This window comes from Sarcophilus harrisii, chromosome 2 (genome assembly GCF_902635505.1).
Source record: "Sarcophilus harrisii chromosome 2, mSarHar1.11, whole genome shotgun sequence".
Lineage (NCBI taxonomy): Eukaryota > Metazoa > Chordata > Mammalia > Dasyuromorphia > Dasyuridae > Sarcophilus > Sarcophilus harrisii.
The window spans coordinates 115,807,776-115,833,280 of NC_045427.1; the positions used below are offsets into that span (position 1 = coordinate 115,807,776).

Below are 25,505 nucleotides of genomic sequence, written 5' to 3' on the forward strand. Positions count from 1 at the left end.
TTGCCATTCCTCAAACAAGGCATTCAATCTTCAAGCTCCAGTATTTTCAGTGACTGTCGTCTAGTGAATCAGAGAGTGGAATGTTCAATCCCATCATCTCTGCCTCTTGGCTTCCTGCAAGCCACAGTTTTTCCAGGAAATCTTTTTCAATTTCTCCTGAAAGCCAAGTGGTATAGAGAATGAAACATTGGAAACACATTCAGAAAGATGTGAGTTTAAATTCATCCCCAGACATCCCCCTTACTAGATGAGTGACCATGGGCAAGACATTTAATGTTTGCCTCAGTTTCCTGTAAAATAGAGTTAATAATAGCATCCAGGGTTAGTATGAGAATCAAATGAGATAATTATAAAGTACCTGGCACAAAGTACCATATAAACATTTAATTGCTTTATTATATTTATTATTTTATTAATACACTGTCTATTGTTTTACATTTATAACAAATCTACTTAGCATAATTCATTATAATAAATGTTTTATTAGTTATTGTTAGTGCTTTCTCTCTGCTGATTATTTCCAATTTCTCCTATGTATAGCTTGGTTGTATATAGTTTGCACATTGCCTTCCTCTTAAGGGGTTTACATGTTTACATGTAACTTCCTTGAGTGCTAGGACTGTCTTGTTTTTGTATCCCTAACACTCATCCCAGTGTCTGTCACATAGTAGGTGCTTAATATTTATTGACTGATTGACATACTTAACAATTGCCTGAGGTAGCCATTTCTTCTTTTCAACAGCTCTAAATCGTTAAGAAGTTTTCTCTTAGATCAAGTTTAAATTAGCCTCTTCGCTAGTTGTATTTACTCATCATTCAAAATTATCCATCAACTTTTTGGGGGCAACTCTTAAGTCTCCCTAAGTCTTCCCTCCAGGTCAGATACCCCCAATTCTTTCAATGAATTTTCATACGCCATGATCTTGGAATTCAACATTTTGGTTATATTCTCCTGAACATTCACCTGATCATCAGCATTCTTAATAAAATGTGTGACTGGAACTGAAATTCTGAACTCTACATGTGGTCTGACCAAAGTGGATTATCACTTTCATATTCTTAGAAGCTATGTGTCCCTTCCTCTTAACATAGCCCAAAATTGCATTAGTGTTGGGGATTTTTTTTTAACAAAATAAAAAACACAACATGATGTTAATTTGTAGTTTTCTAAGTTAATATATAAACTGCAAGGTTCAGGACCAGAAAGAAATGAAATACTTGGGGGTGATAAACATCCATTAAAAATAAGTTATAAGATTAAAAGGGTACAACTAAGATTCTAGCTGCTCCCCCCTTATCTTTGAATTCAACAGAGAAGTGGGAATCCTGTCAAACCTCAGGAGTGTCAGCTTTCTATGAAATGGGCTCTCTCTATACCTCAAGAGGTCAGTACCTCTTGCTGAGGATGGCTTCCTTCTACTTTCAAAGAGAGGCAAAAGGATGACATAACAGGGTCTAAAGTCAAATTCAAATTCTGACACTTCTTAGTTGTGTGATCTTAGACCTCTGTTTGCCTCAGTTTCCTCAAATATAAAATGGGGATGACAGTAGCATCTACCTCCCATAATTGTTGTGAGGATCAAATGAAATAATATTTATAAAGCACTTAGCACAGCTCCTGGTTCATATATGGTTCATGGGTCGTATATAAATGTTAGCTGTCATCATTACTATAGAATAGGAATATTATTATATAACACATTTATAATACTATGATATATAATTATCATTTATATATTATGATATATATGGTTTATATATTATAACTATTGTTAATAGAATTATAATAGTAATGAATCAAGCCAGCCTATGTAAAATAGATATTGCTACTACCATATACCACTTTTTGGTGATAAATGCCCTCCAAACTGATTTTTTTCTAAGCATTTTCCACAACTTAAGTGGTCTTGAAAGCATAAGAAGTCTAGTAAAGAGGAATTTATTACAATTTTTTAAAAGGAGAAAAAAAATCAATAAAATCTTTTTAAAAGTAGAGTCTATATGGAGGGGGCTGATATCAATAAAATTTATTATGTGTCTACTATGTTCAATAATTCACATGTATAACTCAGTGTGTCTTTCAATGCCATGTAGTGGGGATAAATGGGCATAATACTAGGAACTCCAAGTGCACAGAACTAATAAAATCCACAGCAGACACTGAGTCTCATTTTAGGTCAGGTTCATCATCTATAGTAATGGAGCTAAAAGGTCATCAATCTCTTTGTATGCAATCTCTCTTAGGCCTAAGTTAGTACCCAAATTCACCTGATATCCCCATCCTATGCTGATTGGAACACTAGCCTAAACCTTCCCCTTCCTGTGAGCCCTATCACATGAATATCAAATCCTTTTCCCATTGGAGATCTCCATCATACTAAATTTCTAGTGACTTTGTTCATGTGAATAATTTCTCTTGACACAGGAGCCAAAGGTGGTCTAACTCATCCTTCAGATGTGAGGATGGTTTTACAAATGTCATCATTCTTACTAGTCTTTTTTGCCTTTTTTTTTTCCTACACTAAAACTATATAAGGTACTTTTTTGTTAGATATGAGTTTAATTGATTTCAAATTATAGACAAACAAAAACTGAGTTGTAATATGAATATGATTTTGATATTTGGGGTTTAGATCGGATACTAGTAGCAAGATGGATGGCAAGGAAAGAATACATTAAATTTAATATTATTTTCTCAGGTAGATTTCTGGACATGTGAATGTACAATGAATCTCTAGAGAACAAAAGTGTGGCTGTTCCATGTGGCTAATTTGGTGATGGACTAATGACATCACAAGAAATGATGTCTTCACTTACCTATGAATTGAAGTGAGGCAAAATTGTGCAAAGTCATCAGTCTCTCTCCTCCAGAGTAATCACAGTCCAGTGGCACAAACAAAGTACCATGGAACTTTTTGAGGGAATGAATTGGAGTTTGCTGGGTCACATCCCATATTTGGGAAGCTGCAGAGGAAAGATGGGGTGTCCCCAGATATGGCATAGTAGTAGGAACCAAAAAGTTAAGTTGAATTTCAAATAATGTGTTTTCAAATAAATGGACAGGTTGCCAAGTGGATGATGTGATGGAATGTTTTTGAATTAGAACGAGTCCTCAAATGTTTTGAAAGTACAGACCTCTTAGGACAGAGGGCTGGATGTGAGAAAGAGGTGTGAGAAAGAATAAGGGATACCTCATATCCTTTTTTTTAGGGATCTCTGTTGTCAGAGATGGGAGTCATTCAACCATGCCTTCCATAAAGGGCGTAAGGTAAAAATCTTTACTCAAGAAATGGGAAGACTATCCACTGTGGATTGTTGATATGTTGGAGATCAGACTAGTGACTTGTAAGGTGATACTGAAGCTTATATTCTTGCTTTCCTTTTGTTTTCTCAACCAAGGAGATTGAATTCTGCCCCCAAAGGACAGAACATAAATGGCTGATGGGGAGATGACACCAAATGAATGAATTCAAGTCAACTTTCCCAAATCAAGCAATCTTCTAGGGTGCTGATATGAAGATACAGTGATCTTTTGAAAGAGGAAAAAGAGAAGAATTAAAAGATTGAAGATAATGAAGAAAATAAATAATGGGAGACCACAAATGATAGGCCAGTGAATTTGACTTTAATTCCTAGCAAATTCCTTAAGATATTATTAAAAGGAATCTGGAAAATCTGTGTAAAAATATTTGGCTTTCCCTTCTTACTGGAGAATTCTAAATGTTTTCTTTTATGGGGTGTTTGCAGCACCTTAATGTAAATTTGGGTTAATTATTTGGTCCCACACTCTAAGTCATCTGCTGATGTTGCGTGTCCTCTGTGGCTTCTGCAAAACTCTCCCAAAATTTCTATTTCTAATGCTGAAACTGCAGTGGGTAGAAGGGATAATTGTATCCATATTATCACGAAGGCAAAGAAAGATGCTCTGAAAAGTTTTTTTATGAAAGGAGGAATTGAAGTATAAAATATTAAAAGGGCTCCAGAAACTATGTAGGGATCATAAGAGCTCCAAAAAGGAGCCATTAGCAAACCAATGACTAATATTCAGTAAGAGAAGAGATTTTTACAAAAAAAAAAAAAAAAAAAAAAAAAAAAAAAAAAAAAAAGCTCACTTCATCTGCTGCCTGTTTTATTTTTAGTCAGATATTAAACATTTATAAATTTTAATACATCAAAACAAGTACGTGCGAAGTTACAAATCTATAAAACTTCCTTATATTACTAAGTGCATGCAAATTTCAAAGACCATTTTCCCCTGTGCATTATGGACTCATGCAGGAGTCCATTCAGGTGTTAAAAGCCTAAGAATGCTTTTTCCATAGAATAGGCATTTGGAATCTTGGAAAGAAACATAACACAATGGATACTACTACTCTGGGTGACAATTGTTCTGAGCAGAATTTCTACTTTACCATATCCAATAATTACCGATTTTTATAAAGACTACCTGTATGATACAAGGCAATGCAGAATAATGATAATGAAAACCTAATAATTTATTCTATGAGAACGACTTATTCACAACTTAAACAAAAATCATTTAGACAGATCATCTCCCTGCCAGCTTGCCTCTCTCCCACTCTTTTCTGAGATATATTTTGGGAGACTGGATTAATTTTTTAAAAGGATAATTTCTTCCACAATTCTTCCATTTTAAGGATTTTTCTCTTAATCTGACTTTAAGTGCTCATCCAGTATCGTTTCTGCTTTATCTTAGGGGTGGAGGGAGAAGCTGTAAGTGCAACTTTTGTTTATAAAGTCATCAAACTGCCTCCTTAAATTCTAAAAAACAAATTACATGTTAACTGGTTCTTCTGGGCTAATCAGTCAGCCCTTGCCTTAACCCTATCCAAAGCCGGCATCTCAGTGGACATATGGGCAAATAACCCCCGCTAGGGAGCTGCCGGTACCTTAGATATTTCAGAGAGCTTCCTTAATTATCTGGAAGTATCTGTTTTGCATTTTCACGTTCTTGGGTGGAATGCATTGGTAGACATGGTTCATACTGGGCTTGAACAATATGTACGTATCAAAAATGGCCTGAAATGATGACAAAGCACACCCAAAGTAACACTACTTTGCAAGCTGTGGATTACCCAGGACACGTTTCCATAGCACAGGATACAGCTTACACAATTATGCTCATTCCACCGCTGACAAATAGACCCAGCCTCCCGACCGGGTCTATTTTTGGTGCAGCCTCTGCTGAGTATGTACCATTATAAAGTCCAAGAGAATATCACAGTACTCTGTAGCAATAGCTGGGCTTGATTCAGCAGCTAGAGCCTGGACCCGCACGTTGGGGGAATTTCTATGGTTTGCCTAAGCAGTCTCCAGTTTTGTTTCAAAGGATGAAAATTGTTGTTGGAAGAGGAAAATGCATCAGGATGTATTGAAATGTATGAATGAGTTCCCTGTGACCATCTAACTGGCAATGGGGTTGTCTAACAAGTGCAAGTTGGCTAATCCTTTTCCTACTAATTTAATGAACTACAAGCAGGAAGGGACATTTATTTAGGTGACATTTCAGCAAGCAAAAGGACTCACGGTTGTGTCTATTTGGAAAACATGTTTTGAAATCATTTCTCTTTTGGCCTCAACCTTTTACAGGACCAGAAGTCCCCGATGGATGGGAAGTTTCCTAATAACCTCCTCCCGTGGAAAGGACACTGACAAAGGCGGCACTGATCTGACTAACGCGTGATCAAAATGGTTTGGGGAGAGTGGGGGGGAAGGCCCGGCCTGTGGGACTGACTGTATACATTCCCCAGCACGCATGGGCGATAAGGGTCTTAAGCTACGGGTGATAGACAAACATGGAAATGAGAAACTGCTGCTATTTGGGCTGCCCTTGCAGACTGAAGGATTCCCTTCTCTGCAAAGATTAAGAGAATAAACATCGAGAGAGTAAACATTGCAAGGCTTCTTAGCTCACAATCAGGAAGATGAGGAAGCCGAGGAGGAGGAGGGTCACGGGCGGGGCCGAGAAGAAGGCCATGTTGTAGCTGTACTGGGCGGCGCGGTATTCGTTCTGGTACTGCGTGATGCACATCTGCTCCACCACGCGCTCCATGATCTTGATGTCCGTCTCCGTGAAGTTCTCCCCCTTGGTGGTGGTGGTGGTGGTGTGCTGCTTCACGGTGATGTTGACGCAGTCATGCACAAAATTGTTCTGGCTGCTGTACTGGTCAATGGGCCGGTACATGACTTGGTTGGGGTAGCGGTACTGGTTTTCCCGATAGTAGCGGTCTTCATAGTCATTGCCGAAGTGCATGATAGGCCGGCTCATGGCGCTCCCCAGCACGTAGCCACCGACTCCTCCCAAAACTGCCCCAGCGGCGGCGGCCCCAGCCATGTGTTTCATGTTGGTTTTGGGTTTATCTGGTTTCCACTTCTGGTTGTAGCTGCTACCACTCTGACCCCAGTTTGATCCACCATGCGGTTGACCCCAATTAGAACCCCCAGCATGGGGCTGACCCCAACTGGAACCCCCAGGATGGGGCTGACCCCAATTAGTGCCACCTCCCTGAGGGTGCCCCCAGCCAGGGTATCGGTTGCCTCCGGCACTACCGGGCTGGCCTGGGTAGCGGTTGCTTCCTCCGCTGTTCCATCCCCCTCCAGGTCTTGGTTTTGGTTTCTTACAGAGGCCTAAGTCACTCCAGGTCACAATAAAGAGAGCCAAGATCCAGTATCCCAAGCGGATTTTTCCCATGGTAGCTGATCTGGGAAGGAAAAAAAAAAAAAAGTCATGAAAATCACCACAGAAAAAGGGGGTGGGGGGAGAAGAAACACAATTAAGACACATATATGTCATGTATTTTTTAAAACTTTCATGTGTTATCGGGAAGAAGTAGGACGATTATATAACTTAAAAATAAAACAGCAAACACTGGCAACCTTGAGTGCAACATGACACACAAACTTTTTTGATGTTCTTTTGAGGGAAATCCTTTAAAAGTGACATTTAACCTTGTTTGGATTGTGGTAAACAGAGACACTTAAGTCAGCTGAAGCTTTATGATCTCACCAAAGAAGAATCCAGTCCAACCTTTAGACGGCATTCCCTCTTCCCTCTTGATGGCCAGCCATTTGCTGCCAGGTCTATTTGTACTTCATCCCTGGAACCTCTGCCCTGAGATCCTGTTTTCCAGATTGGTGATTGTCTCCCCTGGCTCAGTATTTCAGGCACTGGGAGCTGGTTTCCTTCTACTTCCAGTTTTGGGGAACTATCATCAACTCATTCCCGACATGGTTCCTAGGAAGGGCGTGTCCATCTATTCCCCTAATTCCCCACTTACCTGTTCCCTGCACAACTCTTCCCTCCATGTGTTGCTTTCTCTATTAAATTATAAGTTTCTCAAAGGCAGACATGGTTTGTTTTTGTACTTTATATACATTATCAGACTTAATGTTTTTTCATTCTTTCCACTATCTTCATACAAGCTGCTCCTCATGTCTGCCTCTTAGACTCCCCCATCTTCCTTCAAGACTGTCCACACTAGGTCTTTCTTGACAGCCCCCAACTCCCCAGCTGCTGATATCCTCCCCTCCTTCACTTATGTTCGAGTCCCTGCACCTTGCACAAAACCCTGTGTGCAGGAAGTACTTCACAAATGAGGGCTGACTGGTTGAGCTCTCCCTTTTCTGAATTTATTATTATTATTATTACAATATTTAAAAACAAGAAAGCAAATGTGCTCCAATATCATGTCTAATATGTGCCAAACCCAGTTCTGGACCCTACAGGTACAAGAACAAAAATAAAATAGTCTCTGCTCTCCAAGCACTTCCGTGGTAACAAGGGAACCACATGTTACATGTAATTGTGTTGTATGTAGAAAAATCTTGTTTCCCAAATAGACTGGGAGCTCCTTGAAACCCGGACTTATTGTATAATCCCCAAAGGCGGAGCACAATTGCGGGCACCTTCCAGGTATTACATGGCTTGTTCTCCATTAAGCACATATACAGACTGTGGACCCAGAGCCATTAAGAGCACTAAACAGCATAGATTACACAATATGTAGCTATATATACATGTGGTTCCTATTATTTAGAACATATTGTATATTTTATGTGTGTATATATGTATATGTACATATATGTATATATATATGTACATATATGTGTATATATATATATATAAATATATATATATATATAATGTGTATACACACATACACACACACACACACAGGTAGCTGAGGTTAAGAAGACTCATCTTCTTGAATTCAAATCTGGCCTCAAATCTTTACCAGCTGTGTGAGCCTGAGTAAGTCACTTAACTGTTTGCCTCAGTTTCCTCATCTGTAAAATGAATTGGACAAGGAAATGGAAAACCACTCCAATCTCTTTGCCCAAGAAAACCCCATATGGGTCACAAAGTCAGTCGTGACTGAAAACAACCAGACAACAACTAATACACACACTTATACACATACACAAAATAAGTATGTGTAGATATATGCTATATAATGTTTTATGTGTATATATAGCACATACTTAGTATGTTATATATGCTATATAATGTATGTTTTATATGTTTGTGAATACACAAATATATACATGCTATTTCTACCACCAAGCTGCATGAATCACACAATGTGCATACATACATGTATACCCACAGATATATACATAAATATGTACAATATCCAATATATGTATATATCATATATATACTGATATATATGTATATATCATACATATATACTTATATATAGGTATACATATACCTATTTCAATATCAAACAGAAGAACAGGAGGAAACTAAACAGCTGTTCCAAAAGCCACAGGAGCTTCCTCCTGCTCTTCTGTTTGACACTGAAAATCCTTCAGTCTGACTTTAAACTGTCTTCTAGACTCATTTTCCATTATTTCCCTCTGATTCACTTAACATTCCCATCAGACTGGCCTACTCTTCTTCCCTCTTCATGAAACTCCTTCTCTTTGTGTAAATTGTCTTCCATGATGAGATCTGAGAGAGAGACTTCCTGGGTAATTAATAATCAATTTATTAATTATGCTATCTAACAATAAATTGGTGATCAGTGGTTTTTCTCTAACCAGGGTACCAAGAGAGTCTCTGAAACATCCTAAATTGGGTATGTACCTTCTGACAGCGAACTCCTCTGACAAGTAACTCAATCTTGACTGGTGGATATTTAATGAGGAAGTGGGCTAAAGTAGTCCTTCAGCTGAGAATGTGGCTTGATCATGAGCCTCTGCCACCTCCAGCACTTTGGACAGGGGAATCCATTTCCATTCAGATCACTGTGGTTGGTTTTCTGTTTCATGAACTGCTGTGTCACCCTAAACTCTAAGGGAGGGGGGTGCAAGGACAGGGACTACTTTCCCCAGGGTAAGAACTCACTCAGACTGGATTCTATTTACAATCTAGGTCTAGACAAATGGATCTCCTAGTTGAATATGGTCCAATTCAAGACTGAAGGTTATGTTCCTTGAGAGTAGGGATAATCTCCTCACTTAGTCATGTCCTTCAGAGACAAGAGCTGGGCCACAAAGAGGAAATTGAGAAGAAAAGCCTGGATCTCAATTTAATAACTGCTTAGTATTATATTATTAAAATAATTTCCCCAATAATTACCATAGTAATAAGAAAAACGATTGCTGAATCCCATTGAGGAAATAAAGAGTATATATACAAAGATAAATAAAGAAAAAGTAATTGAGAGAAAACTCTTAAGTGAAAAATCACAAATGGCTTCATATAGAAAGTGGCATTTGAATGAACCTTAAAGGATATGAGAGATTCTAAAAGGCATAAGTGAGGAGGGAGTGCTATAGTCATAGGATAGCCATTGGCAGGGTAAGCTGGTAAATCTCCAGGGGGGACAATGTATTCAAGATACACTTGAGCTTAATCTGTATTATTAATGTTTTTGTCCATTATTTTCTTAGGTCTAGACAACAAAATAATAATTTAAGCCTTAATTTGTAGCTCATTTTCCAGATGTAAATGCTTACACTGAAAATTTAACAATTGGTTTTCTCAAGCCATGTTGGAGGTGGCTCCAACACAGCCTTGCTTATGTTTATACCCCATGAGGGTCTATAGATCCTCAGCTTTTGATTATCCCAGACCATAAAGCTAGCTCCAGAACACTACTGGTTGAAGGACCAGAACCACTGGTCATAAAGAGAGGTCTCCACACAGAAATGCCCAATATTTTCTTTGGATACCCACTTACCTTGTCAAGTCTACTAATGAATTGAGAATCCTGCCAGTGGCTGGGGAGCCCAGATCTAGGTAGCCACCTAATTGGGGATATGGCCCAGTGACCACATTTATAGAACTATTTTACCCTCACAACAGAAATGTTGACTAACCAGCACCTCATCCTATCTAGCCTTTGCTTAGAACTCTCGGAGAAGGAGCTGTGCCCACTATCTCCTAAGGTAGCTCATATACTTTTCAACTGTTCAGATTATTAAGGAAAGGGCACTCCTGCTTCAAGACTTGGTTTTTAGTTCCTCCCTCTAGGATTGAACAGAATCCTTAAAATCTTTCTTCCGTACAGCAGCCCTTTACATATTAGAGGATGATTATCATATTCTCTCCAAGTCTTCTCTTCTCCAGGTCAATCATACTCAATTGTTTCTACTAATCCTTAACTTACACAATCTCCAGTTTCTTCACCATACCTCTCCTAGAGTCTTGTTAAAATTTAGCCTCCAGCACTTATAGTATCCCTGAGCAAGTCATATAATTTATTTTAATTTCTTCAACTGTAGGATGAGGATAACAAGAGGACCTATCTCACAGATTGTTGTGAGGATTAAACATGGTTTTCTGTAAAGTTCTTAGAACTGACACTTAGTAATTGGTGCTTAATAATTGCTTGTTTCTTCTTTTCATCCTGTCCTATCCCCAAAGTTTCAAATGCCCTCTTTACCAAAACTAGTTTTTATGTGTTATATATCTTATATATGATTATATATGTATATGTTGTCTTCAAGACAGAGTAAGCTCCTAGGACAGGGATGCTTCATGTTTGTCATTGAAAAAACACTGAGCAAACAGAGACAGAGAGGAGAGAGGGGAAAGGGAAGGGGAAGAGAGGAAAAAAGAGAAAGGAATGAAAGACAGAGACAGAGAAGGAGGGGATAAAGACAGAGAGGGAGAGAGGGAGGGAGGGAGGGAAAGGAGAGAGAGGAAGGGAGACACACAAAGAGAGACAGACAGACAGAGAGAGAGAGAGAGAGAGAGAGAGAGAGAGGGGGGAAGGAAGGAGAGACAGAGGGAGGGAGAAAGACAAAAAGAAAAAGAGGAGGGAGGGAGGGAAGAAGGAAGGGAGACAGAGATAAAAAGAGAGAGACAGGGTAGGGAGAGAGAAAGGGGAGAGGGAGAGAGAGGGAGAAAGAGAAGGAGAAAGGGAAAGGGAGGAGAAAGAAAGGGAGAAAGGGAAAGGGAGAAGGGGAAATAGAGGGAGACAGAGAGGGAGAAGGGGAGAAGGAAAGTGGGGAGAGGAGACAGAGGGAGACAGAGAAAGAGGAGGAGGGAAGAGAGGGGGAGGGAGGAGAGAGGGAGGAGGGAGGGAGGGAGAGAGAGAATGATTGGTAGACTAGTGATACCATAGACAGTTCCTTATCCTAAATAAAACATGACAAAATTACTTTTTAAGTAATGGTCATTTCTAATGTTTATACTGCCAATACGCCCTCTCTCAAAAATAGTACACACAGGTCCTTTATCTCTTGCCAGCAGATGGGTTAACCACTTTAATCACCTACATTTTTACTGTTATGAACAAAAGGGAGTTGGCAAGGACATGGAGATTAATATAGTTATTCATTTCTTCACTACTTTAGGGATCAGTGATCAAACCCTCTAGTGATCAAACCCTCTGAAGCAGATTAAAACCCCTCTATAAGTTAGTGGAAAGCCTTTCAGAGTTGCAACTTATCAGAAGAGGGGAAGAAAAAATCAGCACCCTGGGGTGAACTTGGTCAACCTTTTTAAGCTTAGTTAGATTGATCCTTGGACAAGATATCCAGTCCATTGACAGGCGAGCTCTTGATGTCTGTCCTGTTTGGTTAGACCTGGCAGATGAGATGATAAATAGGTTATAGCCTTTAAAAAGCCTTCTATGTTATGAGGAGACATGAAGAGCAAATTATAAGTAGAATCCATGGATCTGTATTAATTTAACAAATATTAACTAAACATCTGACTACAGTTAAGACATTGTGGTGCAGGAGGCCTTTTCCTGTCCCCTTTTCCACCCTGAGAAGGTCTTTCTACTCACTTTGTATATCTCTTGCATGTTCCTAGTTAAGGATGTGCAGTCTCCTGCATTAGAATATAAGCTTTTTGACAGCAGAGATGACCTTTCTTGGTATCTCCTATGCTTAATACAGTGCCTAACACATAATAAGAACTTTTTTGACTGTCTGACTATACATGTTAATGACTTATTCACTAATAGTCTTCTAGGACCATTAGAAAATCCCAGTGGAGCTTTCTACAGAGATATTAAAACAACTGAAAAACCCAAACCAAAACAACTTTCTCCTCCACTATTTACTCAAAATTTGTACTCTCCATTCTTCCCTTTTGCTTTCAATCTTCTTTCCCCATCTTTCTGCCTCTCCTTTCCAAGTTTTATCTCATGGGGCCTGAATATTCATTTAGTCACAATAACCAAAATTCTACCTATTAGATATTCACTTAGAAAAGATCCCTCTTTTACTTGGAAACAAAATGAATGTCTATTAATTGGAGACTTGGCCAAACAAATTGTGGTATGTGAACAATGGAATATTATTGTGTGGTAAGAAATTATGTGTGTGGTGAATACAAATGCAGAGTAAAATAAGCAGAGCAAACATGACTAAAATGGATACTTTTGATTCTAGTTCTATGAGGTCTATGATCTGTGAGCCTTCTCATATTAGGCTGTGGCCTCTCTACTGGGGTAATGGGAATTTTAGTGAGGTGAGAGTTCAGAGAAAGGAAGGAGGGGACGCTTTTGTTAGCAACAACTTATTGGAGATATAGAGGCCCATGGTACAACTAGTCCCCAATTCTGGGGTAGTAGGAAGAGGTTCTGACAGCTTAGGGTTAGGCATGAAGGGAAAAGCATGTCAAAGAGATACAAAGGACCCTGAGGAGAGGAAGAACACAGAATATTGGAGTTGGATGGTACTCTGAATTCTTAATCCAAAATCCACAGACTTCTTATCCATAAGAGTTCGTGGATATATTTCAAGAAATCCATGAACTTCGATGGGGTTGAAAATTACATTTTTTAATCCTTAATTTCATTAATTGAATTTAATATTGGGACAAGTCAGATGGTGCAATGGATAGAACACCAACACTGAAATAAGAAAGACCTGATCTCAAATCTGAACTCAAAACACTTAACATTTACTAGCTATGTGACTCTGGGCAAATCACTCAACCCCAATTTCGAAAGGGAAAGGGAAAGGGAAAAAGAAGAAAGGGAAAAGGAAGAAAGGGAGAGGGAAGAAAAGAAAAGAAAGGTAAAAAAAAAAAACGAAGAAATTTAGAATTTTTTCAATTATAAATATAGACAACAAACCACAACTGAATTTACAGTATTTGTTAACAAATGTTTTTTTAAAAAAAACATTTGGGAACTGTATTTCAATATAAGCGATTTCTTTAGCCATCCTGTATATTTTATTTTATGCCTTCAAAAACATTCTCAGAAATGGTCAGTGGGCATCAGACTGTACAAGGGGTTGATGATGAGGAAAAAAGGTTAATAGTTCTTATTTAGTCTAACCTATAGCTGAGCAGAAATCTTTTCTGCCATACTACAAAGTGGTCATCTAACCTGCATCTGAAGGATTTCCACAGATGGAGAAACTCATTACTGCCTGAAGCAGCTTGTTTAAATCAATAATACCTCTAGTTGTCAGAAAGGCTTTCCTGAGTCTGAATCAGTTTTGTCTCCCTATTGCTCCAAGTTCAGAACAAGAGAAATGGAACTCTCTTTTTTAAAATTAATCAATTTGTTTTAATATACACTACTTTATGAATCATGTTGGGAGAGAAAAATCAAAACAAATAGGAAAAACCATGGGAGAAGAAAAAAAAAACAACAGAAAAAAGAAGTAAGCATAACATGTATTGATTTACATTCCATCTCCATAGTCCTTTTTCTGGATGCATATGATATTTTCTGTCCAAAGTCTTTTGGTATTGTTTTGGATCACTGAACTGCTGAGAAGAATCAAGCCTTTCATAGTTGATCATTGTGCATTTTTGCTGTTATTGTGTACAATGTATTCCTAGTTCTGCTTGTTTTGCTCAGCATCAGTTCATGTAAATTTTTCTAGGCCTTTCTAAAATCAGCTTGTTCATCATTTTTTAGAGAAAAATAACATTTCTACTACATTCATATACCACAACTTAGTCAACCATCCTCCAACTGATGGACATCTACTCATTTTCCAATTCTTACCAAAAAGAGAGCTTGTACAAATATTCTTGTACATGTGAGTCCTTTTCCATCCTTTATCATTTCCTTGGGATATAGACCCAGCACTGCTCGATCAAATATGCAGATTTTTATACCCCTTTGGGCATAGTTCAAATTGTTCTCCAGAATGGTTGGATCAGTTCACAATTCCATCAACAATGCATTATTGTCTCCATTTTCCACATTCCCTCCAACATTTATCATTATCTTTTCCTGTCATCCTAGCTAATCTGAGAGGTTGAGGTAGTATCTCAGAGTTGTTTTGAAACATTTTGCATTTCTTTAATCAATAGATTTAGAATGTTTTTTCATACAAAAACAGATGGCTTTAATTTCATCATCTAAAACTTGTTCATATCCTTTGACCATTTATCAATTGGGGAATGACTTGTATTCTTATAAATTTGACACTGTTCTTTATATATTTTAGAAATGAAACCTTTATCAGAAATGCTAGCTATAAAGATTTTTTTCCCAGCTTTGTACTTCTCTTTTAATCTTGTTTCTGTTGCTTTTGTTTGTGCAAAAACTTTAATTTAATGTAACCAAAGGAAATGGAAAGCTCTTAAAAATAAACCCTTTTAACCAGCTAAAATCCTAACCCACTTCTTAAAAGATTCAATAGGAAGAGTTCCTCTTCTCTGTAGATGAGCCCTGAGAAGAAAAGGGGACCCATATGCCCCATTGGGAGTCCCCATTCAGGGATGTCTGAGATGTAGAAAGAAGGCTTTTCCCTAGTCCAGCATTACCTAATTTCTATGATATGCACCAAGAAGAATTGGGAGCAGGAGTCCTGTTGGGAGAATTACATGTAGGCCAACATTAACTGATTGTAAAATAAGCGAAGAAGGACTAGGGAATAAACATAATAGAAAAGTAGGTGTTGTGGCTGTCTTTAAGAGCTCAAAGTATATGAGCCTTTAATATCAGAGGGGAGATGAATGAAGTAGCCCCTCATTCAGTCATCCCTGCTTACTTAGCCACTGGCTGTGACCCTCTGGCTTACACCTATTCCCAAGATCACAAATCATAGCTCCTTGTTCAACAAGGACATTTTTTCTATGTGGCAGAAAACATATTGTCCACAAAAGGTCAAGATGGCCTGGGTCCTCCCTCTCGGCAGAATCCCATAACTTAACAGATAGGGTCAAAGTCAGCTAGCTCAGTAACTTGGCAACTAAACTCAAGCCACCTCCTTGTTTTCCAGGTAATTCAAATAGTTACTACAATACTTCAGCATCTCCTTTAGCATTCTATGATTGTGGCTGGCTCGTGGGATCTTTAATTTTGCAAGAGGTGACAGGGGAACACATGTGACTTCACGAAGAGCAGAGTCTACTAGACATTTAATAGCACTATAATGTGGTCACCCAATAACTTTGCATGGAGAAGTATTTTGAATATTTAATGCTGCTACTGTTGCCATGCAACAAGGACGGTGGACATTGGAACTGATGTTGGCAAATCTAGTCTGAACATGGTAGCAAAATAGCACGCTGAGGCTAGAATCAGAAAAGACTTGCATTCAAATCCAGATTTCCACACTTGCTGAGTGACTCTGAGAAAATTAATGAACTGTGAAATCATCTATGAAATCAAGATAATTCCTCTTTTATAGGAATTATAGGAATAGGAAAAAAGTTCCTATTTTATAGGAATATTATAAGGCTAAAAGAAAGCAGTTATGTAAAGTTTTACAAATTTTAATGCGCTACCTCATCAGCTATTATTGGAACAGATTTCACAAAACCTCTTCATTTTCTCTTAAGAAGGCCTACAAACTTTCATCATTAGAGCATAAACTTACTCGTTTGCCTTTACTCAATGCCAATTGAAAAATATATAATTAAGGGAAGTTTTTGTAGGGGAATCCATTTTTAAATCCCATCTGTTTAAAACCAAATTAACATACAGAAAACATGGTACAATGGAGATACTGTGGTCCAAAAGAAAGAGCGCTGGCTTTGAAGTCAGAGAAATGGGTTAAAATCTAGCCTAACAACTCCTTGTAGAATCAATCATTTAAACACTCTGGGTCTGTTTCCTCATTTGTACAATGAAGGGGTTAGACTACAGGCTTGAGAGTTTCTGGCCCTTTCAGCTAGCTCCCTTATTAATCACAGATAAAAACCATATATAAAAGGAACCCTTTTATATAAGAGGGTCTCTAAGGATCAGAGAATAATTGATTGAAAATTAGAAAGGATTCTAGAGCACTTCCAGTTCAATCCCCTTTTACAAATGAAGAGACTGAGACCCAAATCAATAAGGAAAGATCATCCAGGTGGTAATGGCAGTCAAGGATGAAAATGGGTCCTAAGGGAGTTTTACTGTGGCTACCCCCACTCCAGACTTTCTTGTAACAGCTAATTTTAAAAAAACTAATTTTTAAAACAAACTTTTTCAATATTCAGAACTTGACAAACTCAAGCATTTTCATATACACAGAAAAATGAAAAAGAAGATTGTACAGAAAGCTACAAATCTTTTTTTACTGCTTATTTGAGACTTCTTTTGAACCGTCTCCTATTTGAGGCATTTTTTTTTTTTTTTTTAATGCTATACTTTGTGTCTTCTTTCTCTTCTGCTTTTGGACATCACTATCCTTAGACACCTCCTCCTCCCAAATCTATGCCCCAACTAAGAAACAAACAAAAAAACCTCTGGAACAAATATAGCAGGAAAGTTGTTAAGACCTTTTGCTCTAACCCAGTTCAATGGAACTTCAGACATTCTGGAAGAGGATGGGATGTCATTTCTCTCTCTCTCCTTTCTCCTCTTTTCTCTCTCCCTCCCCCTCTTTCTTTTTCTTCCTTCCTTTCCTTTTCTTCTTCCTCTCTCCCTCTACCTCCCTTTCTCTCTTCCTCTACCTTCTTCTCCCTCTTCCTCATCTCCTTCCCTCTTTCTCCTTCTCTCTCTCTCATTGTCTCTCATTCACTCTGTCTCTGTACCCCTATAAACACAAATATTTATGGCATGTACTATATATAGATGCAGGCAGTTCCAAGAGTTGGGACATAAACAACTGAATAACAGCTATATATGAATAAATGTCTATATATTGATATTCAAATACAGTATGTATTGTATATACAGGCATCTAGTTGTATATCTAGTACATTCACAAATATTTATGGTGGAAAAAATTTCTACATGGGGCAGTCAGGTAGTACAGTAGATCTCTATCTCTTTCACTTTTGCTGAGCCTAGATTCACAAAGATTCCTCTTCACAAGTTTAAATCTGGCCTCAGACACTATTTCCCTCAGTTCCTCATCTGTAAAACAAGCTAGAGAAGGAAATGGCAAACTACTCCAGAATCACTGCTAAGAAAACCCCAATGGGGTCACAAAAATTGGACAGGACTGAAAAAAGATAGAATTATATCTATATATCTATGTATGTATGTATCTATCTATATATACACACACACAGACATATATATATAAATGTGTATACAAATTTACATACATAAGTATATATACCTATATGTAATCTATATTCATATATATTACACACTATAAATATTTGTGTGTATAAGGCTATATAGGCATGTTTTTGTCTCTATACATACATATATACACACGCACATATACATATATAAAAAATTTAAAAAGAAAAAAACACCAATTAGCAAAAAAAAAAAATTGAATTTTCTTCTTCCATTGTTCAGAATGAAAAATATGCAAGATTCTCTTATGCAGCAACGTCTTAATTCTTCTCACATGTTGCTAGCTTGTTATTTAAGTAAGTGTTGGGAGCAGAGGGAGCTGACACTGCACAGGGAGTGTCTCCCAGGCCTGGTCACCAAATGAGACATTGAATCAAGGGCTCTGGGAAGTCTCTAGGGAATCTGCCTACAAAGCCAAACTGTGAGCTTAGGAGTTCGCTGTGTTCTCCTATTTTAACATCCTTATCTTGGCTTACTTGCTCTCTTGCTTTTATCCTCTTGGTGACTGAAACAAAGATTTATTAATAGAAAGAGTTTCTATTTTTTTTTTTCTTTTTGGTAATCTGGTCAAATTTAGGGACGCCCTTCTCAGAATAATGTCTGTAAATGTGTACATGTGCACAAACACATAAAAACCAGTTATATATATATACACTGAGAGTCCACATGTGGTAAGTCTCCAATGTTTGATATAGTTTTTAGACATTTTTAAAAACAACAATAACAACTACAAAACCAAGTTCAGGGATCCTAGGTTAAGAAATCCAGATTTATTGGGCAGAAAAAGCTACATTGAGTAAATAGTGAGAATCCATGGGAAGCTTCATGTATCATGACAGAAGTGTCTATCCAAGTCTATGTCTCTAAATTGTATTATGATCCTTTTTGTAAATAGATTGGATTAATATGCTCCAAGACAGCAAAGTCTGTGTCTTTATTTACATGTTATTTCTTCCCCAGTGACCCCCAAAGTCTGCCATGCTAGGAAGAAGCCTCAATGTTTGTTAAACTGAATTTTTTTGAAAGTTTACTACATGTTAGGATTAGAGTTACAGTTATCCCTTCCACATCATGGTTTTGATAATACTGAGAGTATAAAAAATTAAATGAGAATTTTGGGGGGAATTTTGCAAAAGTTGCAGACAATTAGAAGGCCAGTATATGACACAGAGCCTATGATCAAATATTTAACCCAAATTTTACAATAAGGAACTATAAACACCTGATAAAGAATAAGTCAGACTTCTTCTTGGGTATGAAGAGAAGGCCAAAATATTTTATGTGGATTTCCACATGGGGGAAGTAGGGTGCCATTCCCCTAACTCCACCCTTCTCCCTACCTCCAGTCAATATGGGAGGGATTACTGTACTTAAAATTCTTTGGCCTATTTCCTTTTCTGTGCTGGTCACAAGCCTGTTTTTTTTTTTTTTTTTTCCAACAATTAGGTTCAAGAAACTCATTAGTTTCCATGTGGAAGTATGTATACATACATGCACATATACACATATAAACACACACACAGAGGTTCATTAAGGCTGTTGTAGGCCACTTAGGCTGCAGAAATCTTAAATCTGCTTTTTCTGATATAGTGAAGTGATTTTTCAATAGGAATATTAGTATCTGTACTTTCTGATCCATTCATTTAAATACAAAACTTTGGGGTGATCTTTGACTCCCTTCTTCTGCTTTCCCAAATTCAATCAGTTACCAAATCTTGATGATTTCATGCCCATAATATTTCTCCCATCTGCCTCTTCTTTCCATTCACTCAGGCACCAGATGAGTTTAGGCTTTTGTGTCAATTCACCAGCAATGCCTGCCAATTTTCCCTGCTTCCACTATTTTCTCTCCCATATCCATCCTCTACATAGCTGTCAAAATGACTTCCTAAAAGTACATCTCACCTTGCCATGCCTCTGCTCTAAAATACCTACTAGTTTCCTAATGCCTTGAGGATCAAATAAGAATGTCTTTGTATCTGGAAAGCACAGAGAAGGGTAGTCCAATGTGAAGCAGACTGGGTAAAGGATAGTTAAAGATTAAAAGTGCTGCCATTAGGTGAAGGGCATTAGATAATAAATAAATATCAGAATTTGTATTTGATTCTAGAATCAAAAAAAAAAAAAAAAGCCCAGTAGCTTTGGAGTCAGAGGGATAGGGGCAGCCTGACAGTTATGTGGTGAAGGGATTGGACAGGTGAGGTTCTGAGTAAAGAAGTCTAATCAAAACCCTGCTTCAACAATCCAAATAGTTGAGAAGAGACTGAACTAAGGCAGAATCTCTGGGAGTGGAGGGGGATTCAATGCCAATCCTATTAACTCAAGATCTCCATGAGGCCAGAGGCCTTGCCTTCATCCAGATTTCCGACTTAATATATAAATGGGTCTAATTCCAGCCTCACGCCCATCCTCTATCTCCAAACTGCTATCTGAGAAACAAGACCATGGATGGAGTAGGAAAAGCTACATTTGGCATCAGAAGACCCCGATTCCAAACCTGTCTCTTATGTATTACCTGTGTAATCCCAGATCAGGACCCCACTTTGGCAATCTGGCAAAATACATAGAACTCTTCTCAGAATAAAGTTTTTAAATGCATCTAATATATGCAATTAAAAAAATCAATTATACTGAAAGTTTTTTTTTTAAAGGTATCTTTAAAGTATCTTTCAATTTAAAATCAGTCATGCTGGAAAGGGACCTTAGAAATTTCGGGTCCATCCCTTCTCGGTTTTTTTTTTTTTTTTTTTTTTTTTTTGAGAAGTGGTGACTTGCTTAGATTACACAGCTCCTAAGTGTATGAGGTTGAATTCGAACTCACGTCTCTTCATCACACCAAAGCCATTCTTACCTAGGGAGCTTCCTTAAACTAAAGTTCTTTCCTTTTCCATTTACAAGGATCTTGCCTCCCCACCCATACCCATCTTTCTTTTAATTTAATCTTCCACTCCCAGACCCCGACTCCTCCTACTTTCCAGCTCCTCCTTCATGCCGACTCTACTTCTCGAAACCCCTCCCCTCCATCAGCCCGATCCCAAGGCACCCCAATGTTTCATTCTAGGAGCTGCCAGCAATTAACGGGCGTAGTCCTTCCTGCCACCGCCCCCACCCACTTCCTCACCTGGCTTGCCCACAACCTTTTCTTCCGCTGCGAGATCTCAAAGCACCCGAAACCTTGGGAGGATTTCTCTGCTCCTCCCGCTAAGATCTGCATACCTTTTCCTCCAAATTCTTAGGAAGGGTGGGTCGGGAGCAGATGCAGGGGTAAGGAAGGCGTGGACAGCCCTTGGCTGGGTTTGGGAATGGGCTCTTTGACGCTAAGAATTAGAGGTCCGGCGGGCCCAACAAAACATTTCGTAGTTGCTGCTGCTATTACGCATTTTATTATTCTCGCCGGCTTTTACTTCTCTTCTGCCCTCCCCAGAATATATTACCACAGAGCCTTACTCCTCCCTCCTCCAAAACATGTCATTGCCTATCCAATCTTACATTTTGCCCCTTCCTTTAATTCTCAATTGTATAACTCTCTGCAAAATGTGAGATTTAGACCACATAATCTCTAGGGCCCAGTTCCCACACTCTGATAGTTTGCAGCAAAACATACCCACAGAGATGCTACAATCTGCTGTCGTAAGCATTTACCAAGTGCTTTTATGATCTCATTTGAGCCTCAAAATAACCCTGTTGGAGAATATATGTTTGCTACAGAGTATCAGACCTGTAAGTAGGTTTCACTGACTAGAGAAAAGGGAGTAGGCCCCATGACACATCTTGTCCCTTTCTGTCATCCAATAAAACTAAGCTAAGAGGATAAGAGCCAGAAAAGATTTTGGGTCATCTGATCTAAAATCTTTTAAAAAGGAGACAGGGCCCTTGGAGTTAAAGATACACAGGCTAGCTGGGCAGTGCTGGATCTGAAACGGGGGTGTTTCCATGACCCTTCCTTGCTACCTACTATCAATTTAGGACGCGTCTCTATCAGAACAACCCACACCTTTATGTAGATGGAATATCCACATACTCCACAGCATCCCTCCACTTGTTCATACAATCATAAGGTAGGCACTCTTTTAACAGCAACTGGCACAATCTCAAACACTTCTCCTTCACACCTTAAAGCAAACACACCTGTTCTCAAGACCTCTGATGATACCCATTTCTGAAATCACCTTTCCCCCAGCAATTCGCACAAACCTTTCCAACTGCCCAAAGTTCCCCCATTGTTAGGTAAAACAAAATATTTCCTTCAGCAGATGCCCACGCAAACACTTCTCAGTAATTGCCTGCATGGCGTAATACACGTATCATCAGCCTCTTCTCGTTTAATCATAATCCCAGGTGCACTCAAAAAAAAAAAAAAAAAAAAATCAGGGCCAAGTTGGAGAGGTCTATGGGCTTGTTTCCTTCACACATTCTACCCACGCAGGACAGCAGAACAACTATTCTGTAACACTGGTGTCTCCTCGGAGAGAAAAAGAGACAACCGCCATCTCTCACGCTGAAAAGGAGCCCTCAATTTGGCTGCACCCTCGCCTGGGTTCCATCCTACGCTGGCTAGAACGCCTAGTTTTTATCCTCTCGCAAACAAACCCTTCCCTAGGATACTCAGTTGCAGAGGCACAGGTAACCTAGGCTTCCAGAGGTTCTAAGCCAGGGGTGGATGGTCCCTTTTTTCTGGAAAGGAGAAAAAGACTCACCTTCCTTTGGATCCAAACAACGCAGAGCCCGCAGGAGGGAGGCTGGGGGTTCTGGGAGCTCGCAGATGGCCAGCAGCCGCGCCGTTGTGTGCTCTTAACTGTCAGGAAGACCGAGGAAGGTCTGGAGCGAGGACTGAAGCACTGAGAGGAGGAGGAAAAGGAATTCCTCGCCTCCAATCGCTTTGGCCGCAGCTCCTCCCGTCGGCCAATCGCAGAGCCCTCCCGCTGATTGATCAAGAGGCCCGTGAATCACCCCGCCCGGGCTGGAGCGCCTGCAAGCAATCATAGGAGAAAGGGCTGGCCTTCATTCGAAGACAGATCTGTCATTAGGAAAAGCTGACAGCTCCATCCCCACCCCCTCTTTGCCCTCCGCCTTCTGAATTACTTCGCCTTTACGGTTAATGGCTGGTCAACATGTTCAGTGAGGGATGCCTATTTATAAGGGATTATTCATTAGCTATAAAAACAACGGGGAATCGGGAGTTGGCAGGAAGTCACAGCTGCGGATTTACGGGACTAAAATGATTCAGGAGAGCAAAGAAAAGTCTTGGAGCTGGAGGCAATTTCTGTTACTTTTGTAATCAAAAAGATGGGGTTAGGGGAGTGGGTTCGGGCTTGGAACCAACGAGTTAGGTTTAGAAATCTTATTTTTATTGAGACCGTTTGTTTTTACATCACCTTCATTTCAGAATATTCTACCTCTCCTCCCCTGTCATCACCTCCTTGTTTAAAAAAAAAGAAAAAGGAAAAAAATTCAACAAAATCAAGTTTTTGAAATTAGTAATAGACTTGGCATTCTTAGTAACGATACTAAAAGCTGACAATGGTTTTTCAATGAATGACGATTACACAGATAAAGAATTCCATTATACTTTTATATGACTCATTCTTTCTACTTTAGTTTTTATCCCACTCAGAGGAGTAGTCATAATACTTTCCTCCTTTATGAGGAATTAGATTAGATTACTTCTACGATTCTTCCAGCTCTAAAAGAAACGATGTGTGTGTGTGTGTGTGTGTGTGTGTGTGTGTGTGTGTGTGTGTGTGTGTGTGTGTAAGGGAATGATTGTTTTTTTTAAAATATATTTTTTATTATAAACAAAAGACAATTTTAACATCACCAACAAACCCTAAGCCTCAATTATCTATATAACCAGAAGGATTCACTTTCTCTCTCTCTCTGGTACCTTGTGTCTGTTTCAACACATTTTTGTTTGTTTCTTTCTTTCTTCCAGACTTAAGATTTCATCCCTGCAGGGGAAGCTCCTAGTAAGAAAAGTCCCTTTGGCGAATCAGATCAGCAAAATTACTGCAATTAATATTCTTCATTTACTGTGGTACTAAGAAGCACTGAGAGATAGGCGACTTTCTCAGAATCAAGTAGCCAGTCAGTACTTATTAGTGACTGATGTTGACCCTAGGTGTTGCTAAGACCAAAGCCAGCTTCTACTTATAAATTTGATTTCACAGCACTCTCTTAATAAATTTCAGTAGCTCCCCATAACCTGCAAGATCAAATATATATACCTTTGTTTAGCACTTAAAACCCTTAGCAACTTTGCTTTTATTAACATTTTACTCCCTTCCATGTACACTGTGCTCTAGCCAAATTGTACTGCTCTTGATACAAGGTCTTCCATCTGTTATCTCTGGAATATACTTTCTCTTCACACCCTCCAATTATCTGAATCTCTAAGTTCCTTCCTGCCTCAACTCAAAGGCCATTTTTTATTTCTAATGTCTTCTAGCTGCTAACACATTTCCCTCTAAAATATCAAGTATTTATATTTTTATGTCTATATGTTTGTATATATGTATCTATAAACACAAATATTATCTAATATTGTATATATTATATTTACAATATATAACATAACATACAACACTTTTCTTTTCTTTTTTATTTTTCTGATTACATGTCAGAAAAAATTTTGGCATTCATTTTATTTTATTTTATTTTATTTAATAGCCTTTTATTTACAGGATATATGCATGGGTAACTTTACAGCATTAACAATTGCCAAACCTCTTGTTCCAATTTTTTACCTCTTACCCCCCCACCCCCTCCCCTAGATGGCAAGATGATCAGTAGATGTTAAATATATTAAAATATAAATTAGATACACAATAAGTATACATGACCAAACCGTTATTTTGCTGTACAAAAAGAATCAGACTCTGAAATATTGTACAATTAGCTTGTGAAGGAAATCAAAAATGCAGGTGTGCATAAATATAGGGATTGGGAATTCAATGTAATGGTTTTTAGTCATCTCCCAGAGTTCTTTTTCTGGGCATAGCTGGTTCAGTTCATTACTGCTCCATTAGAAATGATTTGGTTGATCTCGTTGCTGAGGATGGCCTGGTCCATCAGAACTGGTCATCATATAGTATTGTTGTTGAAGTATATAATGATCTCCTGGTCCTGCTCATTTCACTCAGCATCAGTTCGTGTAAGTCTCTCCAGGCCTTTCTGAAATCATCCTGTTGGTCATTTCTTACAGAACAGTAATATTCCATAATATTCATATACCACAATTTATTCAGCCATTCTCCAACTGATGGACATCCATTCAGTTTCCAGTTTTTAGCCACTACAAAAAGGGCTTTGGCATTCATTTTAAATAAAATTTTGAATTGCATATTTTCTCCCTCCCTCCTCTCTTTAAGAGAATGAACAATTTGATATATCATATATGTGCAGTGATATAAAACACATTTCCATATTAGTCATTTACAACAATGATTGTTGATTGAGTAGAGACCACCCACTCTAACGCCCTCATTTTTTATATAAGAAAATTGAAGCCCAAAGAGATTCACGGATTTCCCTATTGTTACAGAGGTAGGAAATAATAGAGTCAAGATAGTTCTTTATGATTTC

At 38.5% G+C, this 25,505-nt stretch overlaps 1 protein-coding gene across 2 annotated transcripts; it reads right to left on the reverse strand.

Moving 5' to 3' along the window:
* Window positions 1–4,112: 4,112 nt before the first annotated feature.
* On the reverse strand, window positions 4,113–22,782 carry PRNP (prion protein). Of its 2 annotated transcripts, none has more exons than XM_003757949.3 (2): window positions 22,622–22,782; window positions 4,113–6,722 (listed from the first exon to the last, which is right to left on the reverse strand). In XM_003757949.3, the coding sequence occupies exon 2, from the start codon at window positions 6,710–6,712 to the stop codon at window positions 5,927–5,929; it is 786 nt and encodes a 261-aa protein (XP_003757997.1). In that variant the 5' UTR covers window positions 6,713–6,722; window positions 22,622–22,782; the 3' UTR covers window positions 4,113–5,926. The 2 variants fall into 2 exon arrangements, with proteins under 2 accessions (XP_003757997.1, XP_031806492.1); XM_031950632.1 differs by lacking the exon at window positions 22,622–22,782 and adding an exon at window positions 21,141–21,485.
* Window positions 22,783–25,505: the final 2,723 nt, after the last annotated feature.

Bases quoted from the DNA above. Each gene is read 5' to 3' on its own strand.
- PRNP (XM_003757949.3), bottom strand. From the start codon at position 6,712: ATGGGAAAAATCCGCTTGGGATACTGGATCTTGGCTCTCTTTATTGTG.